The following is a 22,513-nucleotide window of genomic DNA, read 5'->3' on the forward strand; positions in this document are numbered from 1 at the left end:
TCATCTTGATAAAGATTACCAACAACCTTTAATCCATTCTGTTGCTTGAACACTCATGAATTAACTCACAATCGCTAACGAATTTTAACATACTTCTTGAAAATAAGACTGAGATCAAGCCACTGTCTATACCATATGGAGAGCAAGAAATGGGCGTAGGCATGGTGAAGAACCGAATCCAGTGAACCAATTAGTTCGGTAAATAGATAAGCAAGTACGAAATCAAATTTTTGCAATCCGAAGAATGGGAGACAAGCGTTATGAAGAGGGCTTTCAGCTATATATGGCTCCAATATCGTGGCCAAATGTATAAACGTTTAAACATTATAAATACTTAAAATTTTATAAACGTTTAGAGTAAATATAATATTTAAATTTTGTAAAAGTTTATAATATTAATAATCTTTGAACTCTAAAAAATTAAAATCTCTCTCTCTCTCTCTCTCTCTATATATATATATATATATAACCATTTATAAATAAACTTTTAAATTGACTCGAATTATATATCTTTTAAATAAAAGTATTCTTAAAAAATAACAAAATGATGTTTAGTTTCACGGGGCGGAGTTATATGGTGGGACGGGTTTGGATTGATATTAATACGGGATGTTGTACCACGGGTGAAAATATAAAATTAACAATCAAAATATAATTATGAAATCTTAATTAAATACTAAACATAATAAACAATATTAACAAAACGACTACAACTGCAAATTTAAAATTTTTAGTCACAGAAAATCGACCTGCTTTAAGATCTGTGACGATTATTACATAAATATTTCACATAATAACAATGAAATATGAAAAACAAACCGTAACTATATATAATACATAAAACAAACAAAAATATTCTGACCTTTTCAATTTCACATAATAACGTCTAATTGATAAAATTCCAAACAAAAACAATTAAATTGTATATACATCAAACAAACTAAATATCTATATACTCCCTCCGTTTCATTTTACTTGTCGTTTTAGAGTTAAAATTTTGTTTCATAATAGTTGTCGTTTTAGGTTTTTGATGCAAATGTTTGGTGAAAATTCTAGTTTTATCCCTACTGTTTTAATGTTTCGGCGAATGAATTTTTCCCTACTGTTTTAATGTTTCGGCGAATGAATGAATTTTTCTCACACAAATATATTAATTTGTGTGAGAAAACCTTAAACGACAACTAAAACGAAACGGTGGGAGTATTATTTTTCAAATCGAAGCAAATTAAAAATTCTTTATGCAAAATATAAATCAAATATAAATAATACAAGTTTTAAGTTTTAAATTATTTTTTATATAAAAAATTATCATGCGGTGTACCGCGGGTCATATCCTAGTTGTTTACATTATGTTAATGTTACATTATGCTCGGCAACGGAAATCTTTTTTTGTTTGAAATCAGTAACTTTCTGTTTCAATATCGTATAAATTCATAATTTAATAAAAGATCCGTTGTAGCACAATAGTTAAACTATCGTGGTAGATGGCTTTCTGGGTTAGAAGCCCGGCAGCGGAAATCAGTTTTTGTTTGAAATCTGCAATTATCTGTTTCAATATAGTATGTTATAGCACAATGGTTAAACTATCTTGTAGATGACTTTCCGGGTTCGAAGCCTAGAATCATAAATGTTATCGATGATATTTGAATTCGAAATAGTAATCCCCACATATTCCCTAATATTTAGAAGTTTTTGTTTTAAACGAAATTTCAATTTGAACACATTCCATTTTGCTATACACTTTCACTAACTATGTCATCATAATAGACTGTATTTTAGTTCTATACACTCTATCTTATTGATGATATTTGAATGATAAATAGTAACTCACACTTTTTTCTATTAGTATATGTGTTTTTAAATCTAATCTCAATCTTAAACATTCTATTTTGCAATACAATTTAACTATATATTTCATCATAATATACAGCTGGATTTTAATTCTACACATTTCATCTTAATAGATAAAAGCTTAAATTTTCATATCAAAATAATATGTATATCATATCAAATCATATCTTAATTGATATTAAAATTAATTGACCGATAATACATGTAAAAAGAGTGTGAGTTTTTTTGATTAAAAAATAAAAGTTAAATTTTTAGATATAGACATAAAAATTAGTATATGTAACTATGTTTATTTTTTCAGTTTTCTTGTTTTCTTAAAGAAAAAAAAATAAATCTTTTTCAATACATGTCAATATCTAATCTATAGATATAACATATAACATAATCTGACGAATTATTTTGAAAACCAAGGTTTATATAATCAGATATCAAACACAAATCAATAAATTTTAGTTGAGTCATTGGTCCATGGTCATTTTTCATCATTTACCTAACGTGTTTATAAAGTACTAATAAATTATCCAAAACGTTTACCGAGTTGACTTGTAATAACGAAAATTCTACAAACGCAACCTGTTTTGACGATATATCAACCCTCCAAAATATACTTTTCTTTTATAGATTCAAGTTCCAAAATGTGCATCGAGTTTCTGAGCAAAGTAAAATCTCAAAAGAAAATGTGTCTAAGCAATCTGTTATCAATCCTCTGTTTTGTCCTACCCGTTATATTTGGTTACGTGTCTGCATCAGAAAAATGCGGGGACTCAATGTTTTTCACTCCCAACAGTGCTTACGATACAAACCGTCGTCTCGTTCTCTCAACTCTTGCTTCCAACGTCAGTTCTCGAAACAACCGCTCCTACAATGTCTCGGTCGGTGAAGGAGCTGGAAGGATATATGCCTTAGGTCTCTGTATCCCAGGGACTGATCCATGTTAGATAATTGAGTTTTGTGTTTACGATAGTGAAAGAGAAAAAAACAGAGTATGAATGTAATTGACTTTATTGATCTGAAAACTTGATTGTATTACACTCTGTTGTGTTTTAAAAGACAAAGACTCGATCTATACTTATATGAAACGAAACGTTGTGTTTGTGTAATAATAAAAAGACATGACTCTTTGATCTAAAGACACAACTGTAAAACAAAACAACTTGTGTCTCTTGAACAAATAACTAACTTATGTAAATGTGATATGATACGAGATTTGATTATCCTTCAACACTCCCCCTTAATCATATCTCGGCTTCACTCCAAGCTTCCTTCTAAGATCTTCAAACCTTGTAACACTTAAAGCCTTGGTAAGTATATCCGCGAGTTGATCTTCTCCTTTGCAATATTCAAGTTGAATGAGTCCTTTGTGCTCGGCTTCTCTCACGAAATGATACTTGATCTCGATGTGCTTCGTTCTTCTATGTTGTACCGGATTCCTTCCAATTGCTATTGCTGACTTGTTGTCACATAATATGGGAATACCTTCTTCAAACTTTAAACCGAAGTCTTCAAAGAGTCTTTGTAACCATATGGCTTGGTTTGTCGCTGCACATACGGCCACATACTCTGCTTCAGCCGTTGATTGAGCAACGGTTTGTTGCTTGCTTGATTGCCAACAGAACACGGCTGATCCAAGGGTAAAAACATATCCTGATGTGCTTTTCTTGTCTTCAACGGAACCACCCCAATCGCTGTCTGAGTAGCCGATTAACCTTGGCTTTTCCACACTTGTGAACTGAACCCCAAGACTTGATGTACCTTTGACATAACGTAACACTCGCTTTGCTCCCTGGTAGTGCTTCATCTTTGGCGCTGACATGTATCTTGCGAGGTAAGAGCTTGCATACATTACATCAGGTCGTGATGCACATAGGTATAGAAGGCCTCCGACAATGCTTCTATACTTTGTTTGATCGCCATATTCTCTGTCATCTCCTTCCTTCTTACCTTGTGGTGTAAGTGGAGTGCTTACCATCTTGCTTGATCTCATCCCAAACTTGTCTACAAGTTTGTTAGCATACTTTTCTTGAGAAAGAAATATGCCGTGATCATCTTGGATTACTTCAAAACCGAGAAAGTAACTTAGCAATCCAAGATCCGTCATCTCGAATTCTCTCTTCATGTTTTCCTTGAATGTATTAATGTGATGAATGTTGCTTCCTATAATGATGATGTCGTCCACGTAAAGGCTTACGATCAACACACCTCTTCCTTGCTTCATAGTATACAGCGCTGCATCGTTCATACTTCTCTCAAAACCGTTTTGAATAAAGTATGAATCGATTCTTCCATACCAAGCCCGAGGGGCTTGCTTGAGACCGTATAAGGCTTTGTGAAGCCTTAACACCTTCTCTTCCTTTCCTTCAATCACGAACCCAGGTGGTTGTGTAACATAAACCTCTTCTTGTAATTCTCCATTTAGAAAGGCTGACTTGACATCCATTTGGTATAGCTTCCACTTCCTTTGAGCCGCGTATGCAAGTATAGCTCTTATGGTGTCGTGCCTTGAGACTGGAGCAAAAGTCTCTTGGTAGTCAACTCCATGTTCTTGAGAGAAACCACGAGCAACCGATCTTGCTTTGTATTTGATTGGCTCTCCATTTGCACCCGTCTTTATCTTGTAGATCCATTTCACACTGATTACGTTCTTCTTCTCTGGTTTATCTACAAGTTTCCAAGTGTTGTTTCTCTCGATCATCGATATCTCTTCGATCATGGCTCTTCTCCATTCCTCGATCTCAACTGCTTGATCATAGTTTTGCGGTTCTTCTTGTGCAAGAAGACATGCTTCTATGACTTGAGCCGCTTCCTCTAAATTCACCCTCGGTGCGTTTTCCAAGATTTCAGTCATCGATCTGAATTTCTTTGGGGTGTTGGAGTCTCCTCCATCTTCTTCTCTGGTATTTTGAGACCTTCCGGGTGAGATTTGCAGATTTTTGAAAGCATTACTCACTTGATCTATTTGATTACTTAGATCGTTGCTTACTCCTTCTTCATTGCTTTCCGCTTGATCTCTTGGTGCATTGTCGTTGGTTATGGGCAAGACAAAGGTTTTGTCGACTTCTTTTTGTTCTTCCCAACTCCATTTCTTCTCTTCTTTGAATTCAACATCTCTTGAGACTTCGATCTTCTCGTTTTCAAGGTTGAAAACTCTATAGCCCTTCGTTTGATCGCTATAGCCGATGAAGATGCACCGCTTAGCTTTTGCTTCAAGTTTCTTCCTTCTTTGATCTGGTATATGAACGAAACATACGCTTCCAAAGACTTTTAAGTGTGACACATTAGGTTTGTGTCCACACCACTTCTCCATAGGAGTTAGATCACCCTCTATTGCTCTTGTTGGTAGACGGTTTTGCAAGTAAGCCGACGTGTAGACGGCTTCGGCCCAAAACTTGAATGGCAAGTCTTGTTCTGCAAGCATCGTTCTTGCCATTTCCACCAATGATCTGTTCTTCCTCTCGGCTGATCCGTTCTGTTGTGGAGAGTAAGGCAAAGTGACTTGCCTTTCAATGCCTTCTTCTTCACAAAACTTGGTGAATTCTTTTGATGTGAATTCACCACCACCATCGGACCTTAATATCTTGATGAAACACCCTGATTGCTTCTCGATCATCGCTTTGGCCTTCTTGAAAGTGGAGAGAGTCTCTGATTTTTGTTTAAGGAAGTATACCCAACACATATGGGTATAGTCATCCAAAAACAATAGGAAATATCGACTTCCATTAAGTGATTCATGTTGCATTGGTCCGCATACGTCCGTGTGTACGATCTCCAATCTCTCATTTGTCTTGGATTGAGACTTCTTTGGAAAGCTTTTACGAGACTGCTTTCCAATGTTGCACGCTCCACATGATTCCTTGTGAATCATGAACTTTGGTAATCCCTTTACCAAATCCTTCTGTTGCATTTGATGGAGCCGAGTGTTTCCCACATGGCCAAGTCTTTTGTGCCATATCTTCATCTCTCCCGGTTCATTAACTAGCATTGCTTCTTCTTGAACCGTGCTTAGCTTTATCCTAAAGCTTTTATTCATCATTGGAATCTCCAAGATCTTCTTCTCTCTTGCATCCAGAATGATGCATTTCTTCTCTTGGAAGCATACTTGATAGCCACTAGAGATTATTTGTGACACACTCAACAGGTTCTTCTCCAAACCAGGAACCAAATAGACGTTTCTGATGATTCTCTTCCCATACTTTGTCATGATCGTGACGTCTCCCTTTCCAGCTGTCATGACTATCTCTCCATTTCCGACTTTGATCGGAACCTTGATGCTCTTGTTGATATTTGAGAAATATCTCTCCTCCTTTGTCATATGGTTGGTACAACCGCTATCTATCAACCATGTGTCTTCTCTTGGTATTGTTGTTACTTCCTCACTCGCGGTGAACAACATGTGATCTTCTTCCGATTCACTTTCCTCTTGACTCACGTGTGCTTTCTCCTTCTTCTTTGATCGACACACGTTTGCGAAGTGGCCAATCTTGCCACAATTGTAACATTCTTTGTTACTCTTCTGATCTTTCCATTGATCATTCTCCTTCGGTTTCTTCCTGCATTCACGGTTAGTGTGATTGCTTTTCTTGCAGAACTCACACCATTTCTTGCCTTGTGTGCCACGGCGTTTGGTGTGATCGCGTTTGAAACCGGCTTCCTTGTCTTTTGAGCGCGTGTAGAATGCTCCTTCATTGTTGTTATCATCTCTTACAGCCAATCTTGCTTCATGTGCCTTGAGGATTCCGATAAGCTCTGTCATTGTAAGTTGAGACAAGTCGCGAGTTTGCTCCACAACACTAACGATGCTATCGAATTTTGCAGGCATAGAGATGAGTATCTTCTGAATGAGTTGTGCGCTTGTTTTCCTCTCTCCATGATATGTTAATTGACTCTCCAAATCAACTAATTTATCGGTGAATGATTTGACATTCTCTCCGTCATTCATCTTAAGGTTTTCGTATTCTCGACGCAACGTTTGAAGTTTCACCAATCGAACTTGGGGAGATCCTTCATATTCGTCTTTCAACGCTTCCCAAGCCTCCTTTGATGATGTTGCTCCGGATATGCGTGAGAATATCTGATCAGTGACGGCGGTTTGCAAAATTTGCAAAGCCATCGTGTCGTTTGTAACTGCTTCTTCTCTAACGGCTACTGCTCTTAATGATGCAGGGGTTTCTTCTCCTTGTACCGGTTCAGGCGGTACGCCTCCCTCGACCACTGACCAAAGTTTCCTTGTCCTAAGGATGGTCGACATCTTGATGCTCCAGAAGTCATACTTCTCTCCGTTAAAGATCGGGATCACTTGGTGTGAAGAGCCTTGCATTGTCTCGGCTTATTGCCTTTGACAGATGCGATCTGTTGCGGTTATTCTTCGCCTTTCTTCTCCTTTTTTTTGTGTTTTACTCTTGTCCTCTCTCAATCGAATAGCTCTGATACCATGTTAGATAATTGAGTTTTGTGTTTACGATAGTGAAAGAGAAAAAAACAGAGTATGAATGTAATTGACTTTATTGATCTGAAAACTTGATTGTATTACACTCTGTTGTGTTTTAAAAGACAAAGACTCGATCTATACTTATATGAAACGAAACGTTGTGTTTGTGTAATAATAAAAAGACATGACTCTTTGATCTAAAGACACAACTGTAAAACAAAACAACTTGTGTCTCTTGAACAAATAACTAACTTATGTAAATGTGATATGATACGAGATTTGATTATCCTTCAACAATCCAAAGGTGTGTTCCGATTGTATCCAACTTGCGTCTCAAGGTTTACTACAAAACTGTCCGAATCAGACCGACTCATTCGACTGGAGAGGCGACAAGACGCTCTGTTTCGTTCGTTACTCCAACAGCTCGTTTTTCAGCAAGATGGCTCTAGAGCCGACAGTAACAATTTTCAGTACTATAAAGTTTCAGGGAAATCTTCAAACTTATAACAGAACATGGGACGCGCTCATGAACTTTATGATCACCCGAGTCGGTCAATCTCAATACCTTGCCGACATATCCCCTCGAATAGGTTTTGATCGTATATACACTCTGATGCAGTGTATTCCGGGGATATCCTCTAACGACTGTGAAACCTGTATTCTAGTAAGTGTCCGTAATTACCAGAGATGTTGCAATGGCTTCGTAGGTGGAGTCGTTCGCAAGCCTGTCTGCTTTTTCCGGTGGGATGGTTATGAATATCTTGGTGCCTTTGGTAACACGCAATCATTACCTCCTCAAGAATCTCAACCCACGCCGCTTCCGCTTCCTCCTCCTCCAGATAGTAGAAAAAATTCTACAGGAGTTATTGTGGCGATTGGTGTTCCTGCGGTTATAATCATCGTGCTGCTCGCTGTAGGATTAGTTATTTGGAAGAGAAGACGATCGTACAAAACATTGAAACCTCAAAGTGAGTTACCTTTTTAGGGTTTTACCATTCTCACTATTTGGAATACATAATAGTAAGCATTGACGATATGTTATTGCAGCTGATGATGACATGATAAGTCCACAGTCTCTGCAATTTGATTTTGCAACAATTGAAGCGGCAACCGACAAATTTTCGAGGGACAACAAGCTAGGTCAAGGCGGATTCGGTGAAGTTTACAAGGTATACTTGAGCTGAGCTCTGTATACATATCTATGATTGCTTGATCTTCTATGAAAACAAAGAACTGAGAAGCTTTTCATATGTATATTTGTAGGGAATGTTATCAAATGAAACAGAAATTGCGGTAAAGCGGCTATCGAGAAATTCAGGACAAGGCACACAAGAGTTCAAGAACGAGGTTGTGATTGTGGCTAAACTTCAACACAAGAATCTTGTTAGGCTTCTTGGGTTTTGCTTAGAAAGAGATGAACAGATACTTGTCTACGAGTTTGTTTCCAACAAAAGCCTTGATTATTTCCTCTTTGGTAATAAACAATAGCACTAAATTTAATTTATGTTACTTTTAGAAAATTTTCTCAAATGCTTATTCTCTAATGCAGATCCAACAAAGAAGAGTCAGCTAGATTGGAAAAGACGGTACAACATCATAGGAGGAATTACGCGAGGGCTTCTCTATCTTCATCAAGACTCAAGACTCACCGTCATACACCGTGACATCAAAGCAAGTAACATTCTTTTAGATGCCGATATGAACCCTAAAATAGCAGATTTCGGAATGGCAAGGAATTTCAGAGTGGACCAAACTGAAGAAAATACAGGAAGAGTTGTTGGAACATTGTTAGTATTTTAAAATAAGCTCAATTCTCTTGTGAACCCTTTTGTTTCTGATTAACAACATAAACATTGTCATGTGCATATTTACAGCGGTTACATGCCTCCAGAATATGTGACGCATGGCCAATTCTCTACCAAGTCTGATGTTTATAGCTTTGGAGTATTGATTCTGGAGATTATTTGTGGCAAGAAGAATAGCAGCTTCTATCAGATGGATGATTCTGGGGGAAATTTGGTGACACATGTAAGCAAAAACCAAACCAAAATCTTACATTGTTATGATTGTGACCATCAAGGATTTGGATTCTGAATATGAGTTTCTTGGCAGGTTTGGAGGCTTTGGAACAATGATTCACCTTTAGATCTCATCGACCCTGCGATTAAGGAAAGCTACGATAATGTTGAAGTCATTAGATGTATCCATATCGGAATTTTATGTGTTCAAGAAACTCCCGCTGATCGTCCGGAGATGTCTACAACCTTTCAAATGCTTACGAATAGCTCCATTACTCTACCTGTGCCTCGCCCACCTGGATTTTTCTTCAGGAACAGGCCCAATTTAGACCCTTTAACTTATGGATCCGAGCCAGGGCAATCCAGCAACATGTCTGTTCCTTATTCTATAGATAGTGCGTCAATCACTAGAGTCACTCCTCGGTGAAATGATCGCTTACCAAGTGTCGTTAGCTCAACTGGTAAACACCTTAGCGGTCGCCGGTTCGAGTGAAGTTTGGGACGAAACTAATATTACATGTTGTGGTTTCGGGTCTGGGGAGATTAAGGAGTTTGGCCCAGAACCTCCTGGTATTCAAAAAAAAAAAAAAATGATCGCTTTTTCACTTGTCCGTAGCATTTTCTTTGTAACGCAAGCAACTCCAGTTTTCAAATTCTGTGTAAAAGAAGTTAAAAATTATTTTGTATGTAATGGGTACATATAAAACCAAACTTATGTGTAGGTAGAGTATTCCTTTCTTCTTTGTTTTCCATGGCAAGACGAGAATTTGTCAAACCACAAATCTGATACATTAACCTCTAAACAACCACTTATGAACCCATTTTAGACTTCTGCAATCCTCTATGAAAGTCACCAGCTTGCTTATTCCACTTGAGACAAGAGCTTTTTGCTCCCCCAGATTTTCAATAAACGGGCAACTAATTTTATTATTTCCCTTGAAACATCCATGCAACTACACGTATACTGTGATGATGTTCTAATGATTTTGATGACAACATTTGTAGACGTCTCAGGTTTATATCTAGCAGCTTCACATGTTCTAGTATATCATCTTGATAAAGATTACCAACAACCTTTAATCCATTCTATTGCTTGAACATTCACAAATCAACTCATAAACGCTAACGAATTTGAACATACTTCTTGAAAATAAGAAGCGACACAAGTTATATATAACGAGTTCTCCTATATCGCGCGCGGTATGATATTTAGCGTACATATCAACGGAATCAAACACACTAGCCTGAATTCACTGTCTCCAATAAACCACCAAAACAGATTTTTAATCTGGTGTATAGTCCAAGTAACAAACCCTTTAGTGTTTGTATTATGGTTTTAAAAATCCACCAACACTTTTAAGTTTTAACATCGAATCAAGTATCAACGCGCTCTTTAACAAAAAACAAACATCTATCGCATTGACTTGAATATGTTTGAGTCTAGAACTAACTACTTTACGAAAATTCTAACCACACCCATACTTTTTGACGAAATCAACGTCCTAAAATGTTACAGTAAAAAACCATTATAGAGTTGACTTGAATATGCTTTACTCAATTACTTACAAAAATTCTAACCAACTATGCTTTTTGACGAAATCAACGACCCTAAGTACTACAGTAAAATAAAAAACTGTACATTATTTACAATCAATTTCAATAATCTGCAACACATATCTGACCAAAGTAAAACATCCAAAATAAAAATGTCTCTGCACAATCTCTTGTCAATCCTCTGTTTTGTCCTCGCCATTAGCTTCGGCTACGTGTCTGCACAAAAATGTGTGGACTCAATGTTTTTCAGACCCAACGGTACTTATGACACAAACCGTCGTCTCATTCTCTCAACTCTTGCTTCCAACGTGAGTACACGAGATGGCTACTACAACGGTTCGGTCGGTGAAGGCCCTGAAAAAATCTATGCCTTAGGTCTCTGTATCCCAAGGACTGATCCAAAGGTCTGTTCTGATTGTATCCAAATCGCATCTACGGGTTTATTACAAAACTGCCCGAACCAGACCGACTCTTACGACTGGAGATCCCAGAAAACACTCTGTTTCGTTCGTTACTCCAACAGCTCGTTTTCCAACAAAATGGATCTAGAGCCGACAATGATAATAGGAGATCTAAATAGTGGACTATTCCAAGGGAACCTAACAGCTTATTCAAGAACATGGGAGGTGTTCATGAAATCTATGATCACCCGAGTCGGTCGAACTCGTTACCTGGCCGATATTTCCCCTCGGATAGGCTCTGCTCGTATATACGCGCTGATGCAATGTATTCCGGGGATATCCTCTTTGGAATGTGGAAATTGTATTCGGGAAAATGTGCGGATGTACCAGAATTGCTGCAATGGGTTCATAGGAGGAACTATTCGCAAGCCGGTCTGCTTTTTACGGTGGGATGGTTCTGAATATCTTGGTGCCTTTGGTGACACGCCATCGCTACCTCCACCTTCTCCAGATGGGAAAACAATATCTACGGGAGCTATTGTTGCGGTTGTTGTTGTTTCCGCGGTTATATTTGTGGCGCTGCTAGCTTTAGTATTGGTCATTCGGAAGAGAAGACAATCATACAAAACACTAAAACCTCAAAGTGAGTTTTTTTTTTTCTTCATAATTCTTACATTGCGTTTTGGAACCAATAACAGAAACCATACATATGATAGATATTTCAGCTGATAATGACATGACAAGTCCACAGTCTCTGCAATTTGATTTTATGACCCTCGAAGCGGCAACTGATAAATTTTCGAGGAATAACAAGCTAGGTCAAGGTGGATTTGGTGAAATTTTTAAGGTATTTTTCAGCTATGCTCTACATATATCTATGATAGCTTGATTTGTCAAAAATACTAATAACTTAATTAAGAAGCTTTGATAGCCGCTTTACCGCAAAGTCGGTTACATTTGTCAAAAAATACTAATATTGTGGCTCAACTTACCAAAATTGTATATTTGTAGGGAATATTACCAAATCAAACAGAAGTTGCGGTGAAGCGGCTATCGATAAATTCAGGACAAGGCACACAAGAGTTCAAGAACGAGGTTGTAATTGTGGCTAAGCTTCAACACAGGAATCTTGTTAGGCTTCTTGGGTTTTGCTTAGAAAGATATGAACAGATACTTGTCTACGAGTTTGTTTCCAACAAGAGCCTTAACTATTTCCTCTTTGGTAATAAACAATAACACTTAATTTAGTCTATGTTCATTTTATCAAATTTTCTTGAATAATAGTCTAATGCAGATCCAACAAAGAAGAGTCAGCTAGATTGGAAAATACGATACAGCATCATTGGAGGGATTACGCGAGGGCTTCTCTATCTTCATCAAGACTCGCGGCTCACCATTATACACCGTGACATCAAAGCAAGTAACATTCTTTTAGATGCCGATATGAACCCTAAAATAGCGGATTTCGGAATCGCAAGAAATTTTAGCGTGGACCAAACTGAAGACAATACAGGAAGAGTTGTTGGAACCTTGTTAGTATTATAATATTCTCCTTTGAGTTTGATAAACCTTTTTTTTGTTTCTGATTAACATTAACATTGTCATGTGCATATTTGCAGCGGTTACATGCCTCCAGAGTATGTGACGCACGGCCAATTCTCTACCAAATCTGATGTTTATAGCTTTGGAGTATTGATTCTGGAGATTATTTGTGGCAAGAAGAATAGCAGCTTCTACCAGATGGCTGATTCTGGTGGCAATTTGGTGACACATGTGAGCAAAAACCAAACTAAAATCTTACTTTTTTTTTACTGTGACCACTGACCACGCATCAAGGATTTTGATTCTGAATATGAGTTTCTTGGCAGGTTTGGAGGCTTTGGAACAAGGATTCACCCTTAGATCTCATAGACCCCGCGATTAAGGAAAGCTACGATAATGATGTAGTCATTAGATGTATACATATCGGAATTTTATGTGTTCAAGAAACTCCGGCAGATCGTCCGGAGATGTCTACGATCTTTCAAATGCTTACAAATAGCTTCATTACTCTACCTGTGCCTCGACCACCTGGATTTTTCTTCAGGAACAGACACAATTTAGACCCTTTAACTTATGGATCCGAGCTGGGTCAATCGCAGCAAATCTATTCCTTATTCTATAGATAGTGCGTCAATCACTAGAGTCACTCCTCGGTGAAATGATTGCTTTTGCACTAGTCCCTAGCATTTTCCGTGTAGCACAAGCAACTCCCATGATAGTTTTGGGCCGTCCATCTCACTCTCCCTACAACTTTACTTTCTACAACTCCCATGATAGTTTTGGGTAGTCCAAATTTTTGTTCTCTTTCTCAATAAATTGTCATTATTTGCAAGGCAATCACTTTTTTTTTTTTATAAGAATAAAAATGTAATGAGCGGGTTCGAATTCAAGCTACTGCAAATCTTTTAATTGGCAATTGCCTTTATACAATGAGTGTTTTATCTTATGTCTCAACAAGTTCTTATTCCAACACAAAGTGCCGCAAAGAACTCTAAAACGCAGCTACCTTAATTTCATTTTCCCCTACAACATCCATGCAACTACAAGTACTGTGTTGATCTTCCAATGATTTTAATCACCAACATTTATAAACTCTAAGGTTTTCATGTTTCATAAGGTAATTAACTTCACATTTTTTTTTTGAATAGATGTTAAATTATATTCAAAAGAAAAAAAACCAGTTTTACAACTTAATGCATACATTTCATGAGAACAGTTTTTAGCAAAAGATTAGTCTTGGCCTTGCCTTGAGCTGAACCATAATTGTAGACCTCCCTCATACTTATTGTGCTTAATCTGTTGCAGATGTTTTTTTCGATTAACTTGACTAGCTTCCCCGTCGGTGATGGTTGTTCACTGTGCCTCCTAGCGTTTCTCTCCCTCCAAACTGAGTGAATTGTGTTTTGGAACACATACCTTAGGATGAATACTTTTGTTTTGTCCGTTTTTGTTTCACATATGTGCTTGAGAATCTCCTTCCAGTTTGCCGAGAACCGGTCTTGAAGAATTCCTCTCGCAACATCCTCCCATACAGTCCGTGAATAGGGGCAAGAGAAAAAAAAGGTGGTCCCGTGTTTCCATGGGATCCTGACATAGAACGCAGCTCGTGTTCGCTTGTAGGTTCCACAATAGCATTCTGTCTCCCGTGGCAACTCTGTTTTTTACAACTAACCAAGTGGTAAAGGCATACTTTGGGGTGGAATAAGCAAACCAGATCCCTCTATATCCCTCCATCTTCATATTTGATCTATCTGGTTCCATCTTGCTAGCTAGCTGAAGATTTCCTACTAAGACTAGCTAGTATAATAATTAATGTGTCTAATGTAGATTGTTTACAAGATAGGACTAGGAGTTACGATGAGGTCAACAATATTTAGAAACTGTTTCTCCAATATAAAGTAGTTAATAGGGCTTTTCGAGATTGATTACAATCTTAGCGTTTTCTGCGAACGGTAAAGAGTCTTCACCGGTTAATATGCCTTGGCCTTACCTTCGTGATGATTTACTGTTGAACTGGTTAGTTTTCCTTTTGAGATTGTACTACTTGTCTCTCTCTTAGTTTCCAAGATATTCTTCACTCTCTCATTGCATGCATCACTTGAGCTTTCGGAGACCTAAACACTCTTAGGTCGCTGATGCGGTCATCAACCCAAGCACCAACCATCGAGAAGATTATGGAGAAGAAACAACAACTCAGAAGCAGCCAAGTGAGACTTTTAACCAAGTTTCATCTAGAACTTTGGGCCAAAGCCAATTTAGCCTACCCGAGAAGACGTGAGCCTTGTTCAGTCCAAAGGAAGTCCAAGATCAATTCATCAAGCCCAACGACCACTTGGAATACATTCCCAGCTCAACTACCGAGTACCTTGAAGAAGTATCAGCCCAAAAGGAGTTCACACGAAGGAATTATTCAATTTATAATTCAAGTGATTCCCAGCTTACCCGATTTGGACATACACTGAGTCATGGGAGGATTCCCACCCGATCAGAAGGAGTTAAGCTACAAAGTGAATTTTCCTTTTTTACTTTGCATGTTAAGTTTCATATTTGTAATTATGAGATACAAGGTTTAAAACATTATAATAAATATTTAACATATTTCAAATAGAAAATTAATTAATAGGAAACACAGAAAATATCTATGATGATCAATAGAAAGTTATTTAATTTATATTTAAAATCATACATTATGTGAATTCAAACTTATGTGAAGACACACAGACAAAAGTAGTACAAACATGATTATGTCTTGGTCTACTAATTTTTTTTTTTTTACTTTGATAATTACTTATTTAGATTATAAATACAACTATTATGAATTTTTACGATAAAAAAAAATGTCGATGATTTGCATTCTATGAATTTAACTTGGTGATCTGATAAATCTATTTGGTGGACGGGGTTCCATCCGATCGACACCAGTATCTGCAGTTACATTCAGGTTTTCCTTTTTTGGATTGTTCCGTAGTTGCAATAGGCTTGCAAAAACCAACCCCTTGGGGAGATTTCTTTTCACATAGAGAAGTACACAATTTCGAGTCACATGTTGATGTATCCTTAGATACATGTGAAGCATTTGTTAGAACTTTAAGACATAAACGTTGTTTTCCCAGTGTTTCTTCCACCATCACCCCTAATATAGTAAATATAAAAGACATAAATGTCAGTTTCTATTTAACAATAGATTTTTTTTCGTGAAGAGTAATGTTTATATAATTTTGCATATATTAAAAAAGATATTGGACGTAGTGGAAAAAGTATAAGCTGTCGTTCAAAAATTAAATGTTTGTAAATCTAAATACAAACCTATAGCAAGGATGGTGAAGATAGTTAGAATGGTGGCCGATAGTTGACTGGGTTTCTTCATCTCATATGCTATGAACGAATTGATGATGTTTATTTGGTTAATATTTGTTTTCGAAAACGTGAACAAGATTTTAAAGTATATATAAGAAAAGTTAGATGTGTCTTATCTTTGATACATCTTAATTAGATCTTACACCTCCTGAAATTTTGGTTAAAAAAACGCGGCTCTCCATTGTTTCCTTTTTTTGTGTTAAAGGATTGATTCCATTTATTTGCTCATCTAATATGGGAGTCTTAGAACCACTCAATTATTTCAGTTCACACCATAAAATTTTAAAAATAACTTTTTGATGGGTGATTCAATTAAGAGGAGAATTTTTCTAAAAAAATACATATGGAGTAAACAGTCTGCCTTAAAATTTGTTGAAACAATGTAAAAAACAAACAAATCTATCTCGGAGACCGCATAACTCGTCATTGGATAATACTGTACTTTTTTTTCCCTTTATTGTAGTCTCTATATATATTATTTAATATTTTTTATTTAGAAATTAAACATGAAAGATTCTAAAGAATAAAATTTATTTACAGCAAATGAAAGTAACATACATACAATAGAAAAATATATTGTGGAAAAACATTAGCAGTGAGCGGTGAGCCGTGAGTTGTCAGTAGACCAAAACGACCAAAACGATTTAAAGTTTCCAAAGTTCATTACACTCTCATAATTTCTTGTTTTATGCATCCAACTCTAGGGTTTAGTAGCTTAAGTTTTCAAAGTAGAGCTGTGAGAGAAGATTCATAATATTTAAATTTGACTTTAACCAATATATGTCTAACTTCTAAGGTTTTGAAGATGATGATTTTTTTTTTGTCAACCATATATATGTTAATACAGTTGAACATTTTCATTAAGAGCTCAGATATAGGGCAACAAAATGTAAATAGATTCTGAAGAGAACGAAACATTTATTAAAGTCTCCGTAGCAAAAATTAGAAGGATGAATTGAAGTCATTAGATGCATCCATATATCGGACTATTATGTGTTCAAGAAACTCCTGCAGATCGTCCAGCGATGTATACAGCCTTTCAAATGCTTATATATAGCTCCATTACTCTACCTGTGCCTCCACCACCCGGATTTTCCTTCAAGAACAGACCCGATTTAGACCCTTTATCATATGGATCCGAGCTGGGGCAATCCAGCAGCAAGTCTATCCCTTATTTTACAAGCGACGATTCAATCACTAGAGTAAATCATCGTTGAAATTCCTTGCCTCTGTATGTAGTATTAACCTCAGCAGGTTTAGCACTAGTCCTTACCATTTGCCTTGTACCACACGTAACACCAATTTTCAAAGTCTGTGTACTTAAGAAGTTGAGGGTTCAAAATTCAATTATTCTATGTATATGATTTGTGTTGTTACAAGATTTTCAACGCTACGAGAAGGATAAACTCACTAGAACCCATATCGGACAGAGGTCATACGAACAGAAAGTCTGTTCCTTGATCTATTGATAATGATTCAATCACTAATGAATCCTCGTTGAGATTCTTGCTTCTGTAATCTGAAAAATAACCTCAACATCAGCACCAGTTAGTTACTTGTAATACACGTAACACATCAGCTTTTTAGCTTATGGATAAAAAAAGGCACAGAAGTCAATTAAATTTGTAAGCAACAATATATAGTAGAAGTTTCTGGATATGGTCCATGTTTACGTGCCTTCACTTACATCATATATTTGACGCGTTTATTAAATACTCAAAACCACTTATCGAATTGACTTGAATATTCTTGACTCAACTACTCAACGAAAATTCTAAACACGCAAGTCTTTTGACGAAATCAACGATCCTTAAAAGTTACAAATCAAAGTTTGTCTTATTTAGATTCCACTTCCAAGATCTCCAACAAGTACTATCTGAGCAAATTCAAGACTCTTAAAATGTCTCTTAGCCATCTCTTGTCAATCCTCTGTTTTATTATCTTTGTCTTTAGCTTCGGCTACGTATCTGCTCAAAAATGTGGAGATAGTCTGTTTTTCAGACCAAACGGTACTTATGACACAAACCGTCGTCTTGTTCTCTCAACTCTTGCCTCCAACGTCAGTTCTCGAGACGGCTTCTTCAATGTCTCGGTTGGTGAAGGCTCTGAAAGAATCTATGCTTTAGGCCTCTGTATCCCAGGGACTGATCCAAAGGTGTGTTCCGAGTGTATCCAACCCGCGTCTGACGGTTTGTTAAAGAATTGTCCGAATCAGACCGACTCATGGGACTGGAGAGCCACCAAGACGCTCTGTTTTGTTCGTTATTCCAATCGGTCGTTTTTCAACGAGATTGATCTAGAGCCGGTAACAGCAGAATTATTAACTTTAGATGTCACTGGTGATGTTGCAGAGTATAACAGAACATGGGAAGATTTCATGGCGCGTATGATATCCACAGCTTCCTCCTCAACTCCCGGGTCGCTTGCAGGTAGACATTACGCAGCAAATATAACTCCTTTACCCGGTTTCCGGAGAATATACGTATTGATGCAGTGTATTCCGGGGATTTCTTCTGTGGATTGTGACGCTTGTCTTCAAGCAAATGTTCGAACATACCAACGTTGTTGCGGTGGGAAGCAAGGGGGTAGCATTAGGAGACCTGTTTGCTTTTTTCGGTTTGATCCTTATCCGTATCTCGATGCTTTCGATAGCATAACATCGTCCCCTCCTCCTCAAAGCTCTAAAGATCCTCAAGAATCTCAACCCACGGCGTCGCCTCCTCCTCCAGATGGCAAAACGATTTCTACAGGAGTTATAGTGGCTATTGTCTTCTCCGTGGTCATATTCGTGGCGCTGTTTGCTCTAGGGTTGATTTTTTTGAAGAGAAGACAATCATACAAAGCATTAAAGCTTGAAAGTGAGTCACTTCTACCACTTTCCATTTCAAAACAGAGTATACTTATATATTGATTAAAATTCTTTTATCACCATACATTTATTGTTGCAGCTAATGATGATATTACAAGTCCACAGTCTCTGCAATTTGATTTCAAGACAATTGAAGCGGCGACTGATAGATTTTCGGAGAACAACAAAGTCGGTCAAGGTGGATTTGGTGAAGTTTACAAGGTATATATTTAGCTCTGTATATATCTATGACTCTGCTTGATTAAAATCATGGAAGCTAAATAGCGGTGCGTATGTATATTTGTAGGGAAGATTATCAAATGGAACTGAAGTTGCCGTGAAGCGACTATCAAAAAATTCAGGACAAGGCTCACAAGAGTTTAAGAACGAGGTTGTTCTTGTGGCGAAGCTTCAACATAGAAATCTTGTTAGGCTTCTTGGGTTTTGCTTGGAAGGAGAAGAACAGATACTTGTCTATGAGTTTGTTCCCAACAAGAGTCTTGATTATTTCCTCTTCGGTTTGTTTCTAATCCCTAATTCTCTTTATATTCTTGAGTTCATTCTTGAAACCTAGATTTGTTGTAAATATAATATCGAATGTGCAGACCCAACAAAACGTCGACAGCTAGATTGGGGAAGACGGTACAATATCATTGGAGGGATTGCTCGAGGGATTCTCTATCTTCATCAAGATTCACGGCTCACAATCATACACCGTGATCTCAAAGCGAGCAACATTCTTCTAGATGATGATATGAACCCGAAAATAGCGGATTTTGGCATGGCAAGGATTTTCGGGATGGAGCAAACTCGAGCCAATACTAGCAAGATAGCTGGAACCTTGTAAGTGATTGTCATTTTGATGAAACCTTTTGATCTTCAATTGTACATTGTAAACACAAGTCACATTTTGGCACTTTTTTTTATCCAGCGGTTACATGGCTCCCGAGTATGTGATGCACGGTCAATTTTCCATGAAATCTGATATCTATAGCTTCGGAGTGTTGGTTCTTGAGATTATAAGTGGCAAGATGAATAGTAGCTTCTATCAATCAGATGGATCTGCTGGCAATTTAGTAACACATGTTAGTATTTTACTATTTTTTGGTCTCTTTACCAAAGTGATAAAATATTATGGACTGTTTGTTGTTTGTTGATAAAATCATATGTTATTAATGTTAGGCTTGGAGACTATGGAGAAAAGGTTCGCCTTTAGAACTCTTGGACTCGACTATTGAAGGGAATTATCAGAGCGATGAAGTTACAAGATGCATTCATATCGCACTTTTATGTGTGCAAGAGGATCCTGAAAATCGTCTAATGATGTCTACAATTATTTTGATGCTCACTAGTAACACAATCACTTTACAAGTGCCTCGTGCACCTGCTTTTTTCTTCCAAAGTAGCCGGGACCAAGATTCTGAAGACGAGGGCTCAAACTCATATGGGAAACCGATTCCTAGTTCTATCAATGATGCATCGATTACAGATTTAGAACCTCGTTGAAGATGATATTATTTTCTATCATTGAATTTGATGTTTCTTTAGTATATTGTATGTGTTTATTAGGCTGTTTTTTTTTTTATTATAACGAGAAAGGAATAAAACTGAGAGTTTAAGTTGTACCCATTTTTCGTCTCCAAATTTATGGAAACTTTTATTACTAATCGTTGCCATAACTATGTATATGTTATAGGTTGGTCATGATGTTATAGTTTGGTTTATTCCTTGGCTTAATATTTTTCCGAGTAATTCCTTACCTTATGGGCTTTTACTCGTTACTTGGGCTTTAAGCTTTATGTTGATTTTCCTTTTCTCATTTAACTTAGGGTTTTTCTTTATTCCTATTGATATTTATAGCCTTCTTCGTGTTCACGAGAGGATACGTTTTATTGAATAAGAACTAAAGTTTCATAGGTTCTTTATTTCTCTTGAGCTTCGGCTATTGTCAACGATTTTCAAGTTTGTTTTTGTTCGGCTATTCTCGAGAATCAACTAGCACTAGACATCCCTTTTGTTCGGCTATTCAATTGAAATCAACGAGCAACAAGTTTGGTTACAGTTAGGCTGCGTCACTTTCTCAATGAGTACATCATCTCTTGGAGTTATGTTAACTAAATTTTCTCACAATTTGGTCCCTAAAGATGAAGATTTAGGAACTGTTGCAATGATATTAAATGGGCTCATCTTAATGTTAATATGCTTTTTATCTCCACCATGTACAAACCAATCACAGATGAGAAGTTGGAGAAATTTTGGTCTCACGAGTTTGTGGAAGCAGTTTTGTTGTCGTCTTTTGCAGCATGTATAGCAACCGCAATTTTGGTCGAGTAAGTAAATTATTTTTCTAGTTGCTTAAATCTTCTTATGATGCAATTTTTCTAATGAAATTTTATTTTACTTTAGGAAAAAGCAACTTTCGATCTATCAATGGCGGTCTATTATTATGGGAGTGATCACTTTCTTCGTTATGGCTTGGACTCGTATGGATCGTGATCTGTTTGTTGGGGGACTGGTGGTTACATCGGTCATCATCTCCTGGAGTCTATGGGATACCGTAAGAGCGCCCCCCAAAAGACCAGCTGGTACGAAGGATTGAGATAAGCACAAGAAAAAGTTGGAAGTCTGCAAAAATTTAAGTTTTTATTCCTTTGTTTTCAAAATATTAGATAATAGTTTTGCGTTTTTTTTCCTTCAAAATTCCATTGTTTGATTTAACTTCTTTGTAGGATTCGATCCCTACCTTGAATAAAAAATTGATGGTGTCAAAACATATAGAATCATCGTCAATTCGTCATTCCTATAAAAATAGGATTCGATTCCAACCTTCAATATTCCTATATGTTGTAGGAATCGTTGATTCCAATTTCCTTAAAATAGACATAAGACAACATGTATAAGAAAAAGAATAGAACATTTTTTGCTAAACTAAATGTTTTAAATTTCGATAAACTAATATTTTCTGATCGAGACCTTATTCATTAGCCAGTAATTAATTAGACATGAAGATCATTCCATTGATGCTCATTGCCTTAGTCATACTATTGACACCATTTCCGGCTTCCATCGAAGCTGTCCGTTTGGGTAGTTGTGAAAATGAGCTTCAAATATGCAGAAGCTTGATCAAGAAAAGACTCACTCCGGACGAAAACCGCAAGCATAATATTTGTTGTGATAATCTGTTAAAGCCAAAAGCATGTATGTGTTTGTTTATGAAGTACCCTAAGCTAACGGAACCTGCTTTGTCTTTTATGCGTTCTTGTGGACGGGGTGTTGGACCAGATCCCATCTCTGATTTCTGTTAAAAATCTATAGAATTTTCAAAAATATTATAAATATAGAATATTTTCTGAAAATGTAACTAATTGCTTAATTTTGAAAAGACCACTTTTCATATGTTTTATAAGATAGTTAAAAAATTATGTAAGATTTTTAAGATATTTATAAAAATGTTATTTATAATGTTTTATACACTTTGATAAGACATGTAGATAAAATGATAGAAAAAAATTAAATT

The 22,513-nt window shown here is 36.7% G+C and overlaps 5 protein-coding genes across 5 annotated transcripts; 4 read left to right on the forward strand and 1 right to left on the reverse strand.

Annotated features, from left to right (window-relative positions):
- Positions 1-2,528: 2,528 nt before the first annotated feature.
- LOC110227422 (putative cysteine-rich receptor-like protein kinase 31) lies at positions 2,529-8,343 on the forward strand. Its single transcript, XM_021021516.1, has 2 exons — positions 2,529-2,687; positions 7,581-8,343. Exons 1-2 carry the CDS (start codon positions 2,529-2,531, stop codon positions 8,259-8,261), a joined length of 840 nt encoding a protein of 279 aa, XP_020877175.1. The 3' UTR covers positions 8,262-8,343.
- Positions 8,320-10,652, forward strand: LOC110227672 (putative cysteine-rich receptor-like protein kinase 31). Its single transcript, XM_021022788.1, has 5 exons — positions 8,320-8,445; positions 8,540-8,750; positions 8,826-9,063; positions 9,151-9,304; positions 9,389-10,652. The coding sequence occupies exons 1-5, from the start codon at positions 8,335-8,337 to the stop codon at positions 9,719-9,721; spliced, it is 1,047 nt and encodes a 348-aa protein (XP_020878447.1). The 5' UTR covers positions 8,320-8,334; the 3' UTR covers positions 9,722-10,652.
- A 108-nt stretch (positions 10,653-10,760) lies between these two features.
- LOC9308660 (putative cysteine-rich receptor-like protein kinase 32) lies at positions 10,761-13,517 on the forward strand. Its single transcript, XM_021022787.1, is given in 7 exon segments — positions 10,761-11,892; positions 11,975-12,096; positions 12,261-12,471; positions 12,544-12,781; positions 12,869-13,022; positions 13,118-13,386; positions 13,388-13,517. Coding segments are annotated over 7 exon segments (2,070 nt in total). The 5' UTR covers positions 10,761-10,877; the 3' UTR covers positions 13,449-13,517.
- A 1,995-nt stretch (positions 13,518-15,512) lies between these two features.
- Positions 15,513-16,309, reverse strand: LOC9308661 (putative defensin-like protein 152). Its single transcript, XM_002874648.2, has 2 exons — positions 16,098-16,309; positions 15,513-15,924 (listed from the first exon to the last, which is right to left on the reverse strand). The coding sequence occupies exons 1-2, from the start codon at positions 16,156-16,158 to the stop codon at positions 15,677-15,679; spliced, it is 309 nt and encodes a 102-aa protein (XP_002874694.1). The 5' UTR covers positions 16,159-16,309; the 3' UTR covers positions 15,513-15,676.
- Positions 16,310-17,807: 1,498 nt separating this feature from the next.
- On the forward strand, positions 17,808-20,623 carry LOC9310762 (putative cysteine-rich receptor-like protein kinase 32). The gene is made up of 6 exons (XM_002872546.2): positions 17,808-19,006; positions 19,097-19,218; positions 19,304-19,514; positions 19,602-19,839; positions 19,928-20,081; positions 20,179-20,623. Exons 1-6 carry the CDS (start codon positions 18,049-18,051, stop codon positions 20,500-20,502), a joined length of 2,007 nt encoding a protein of 668 aa, XP_002872592.1. The 5' UTR covers positions 17,808-18,048; the 3' UTR covers positions 20,503-20,623.
- The last annotated feature ends 1,890 nt before the right edge of the window (positions 20,624-22,513 follow it).

The sequence above is a fragment of the Arabidopsis lyrata genome (assembly GCF_000004255.2).
Source record: "Arabidopsis lyrata subsp. lyrata unplaced genomic scaffold ARALYscaffold_6, whole genome shotgun sequence".
NCBI classification, from domain to species: domain Eukaryota; kingdom Viridiplantae; phylum Streptophyta; class Magnoliopsida; order Brassicales; family Brassicaceae; genus Arabidopsis; species Arabidopsis lyrata.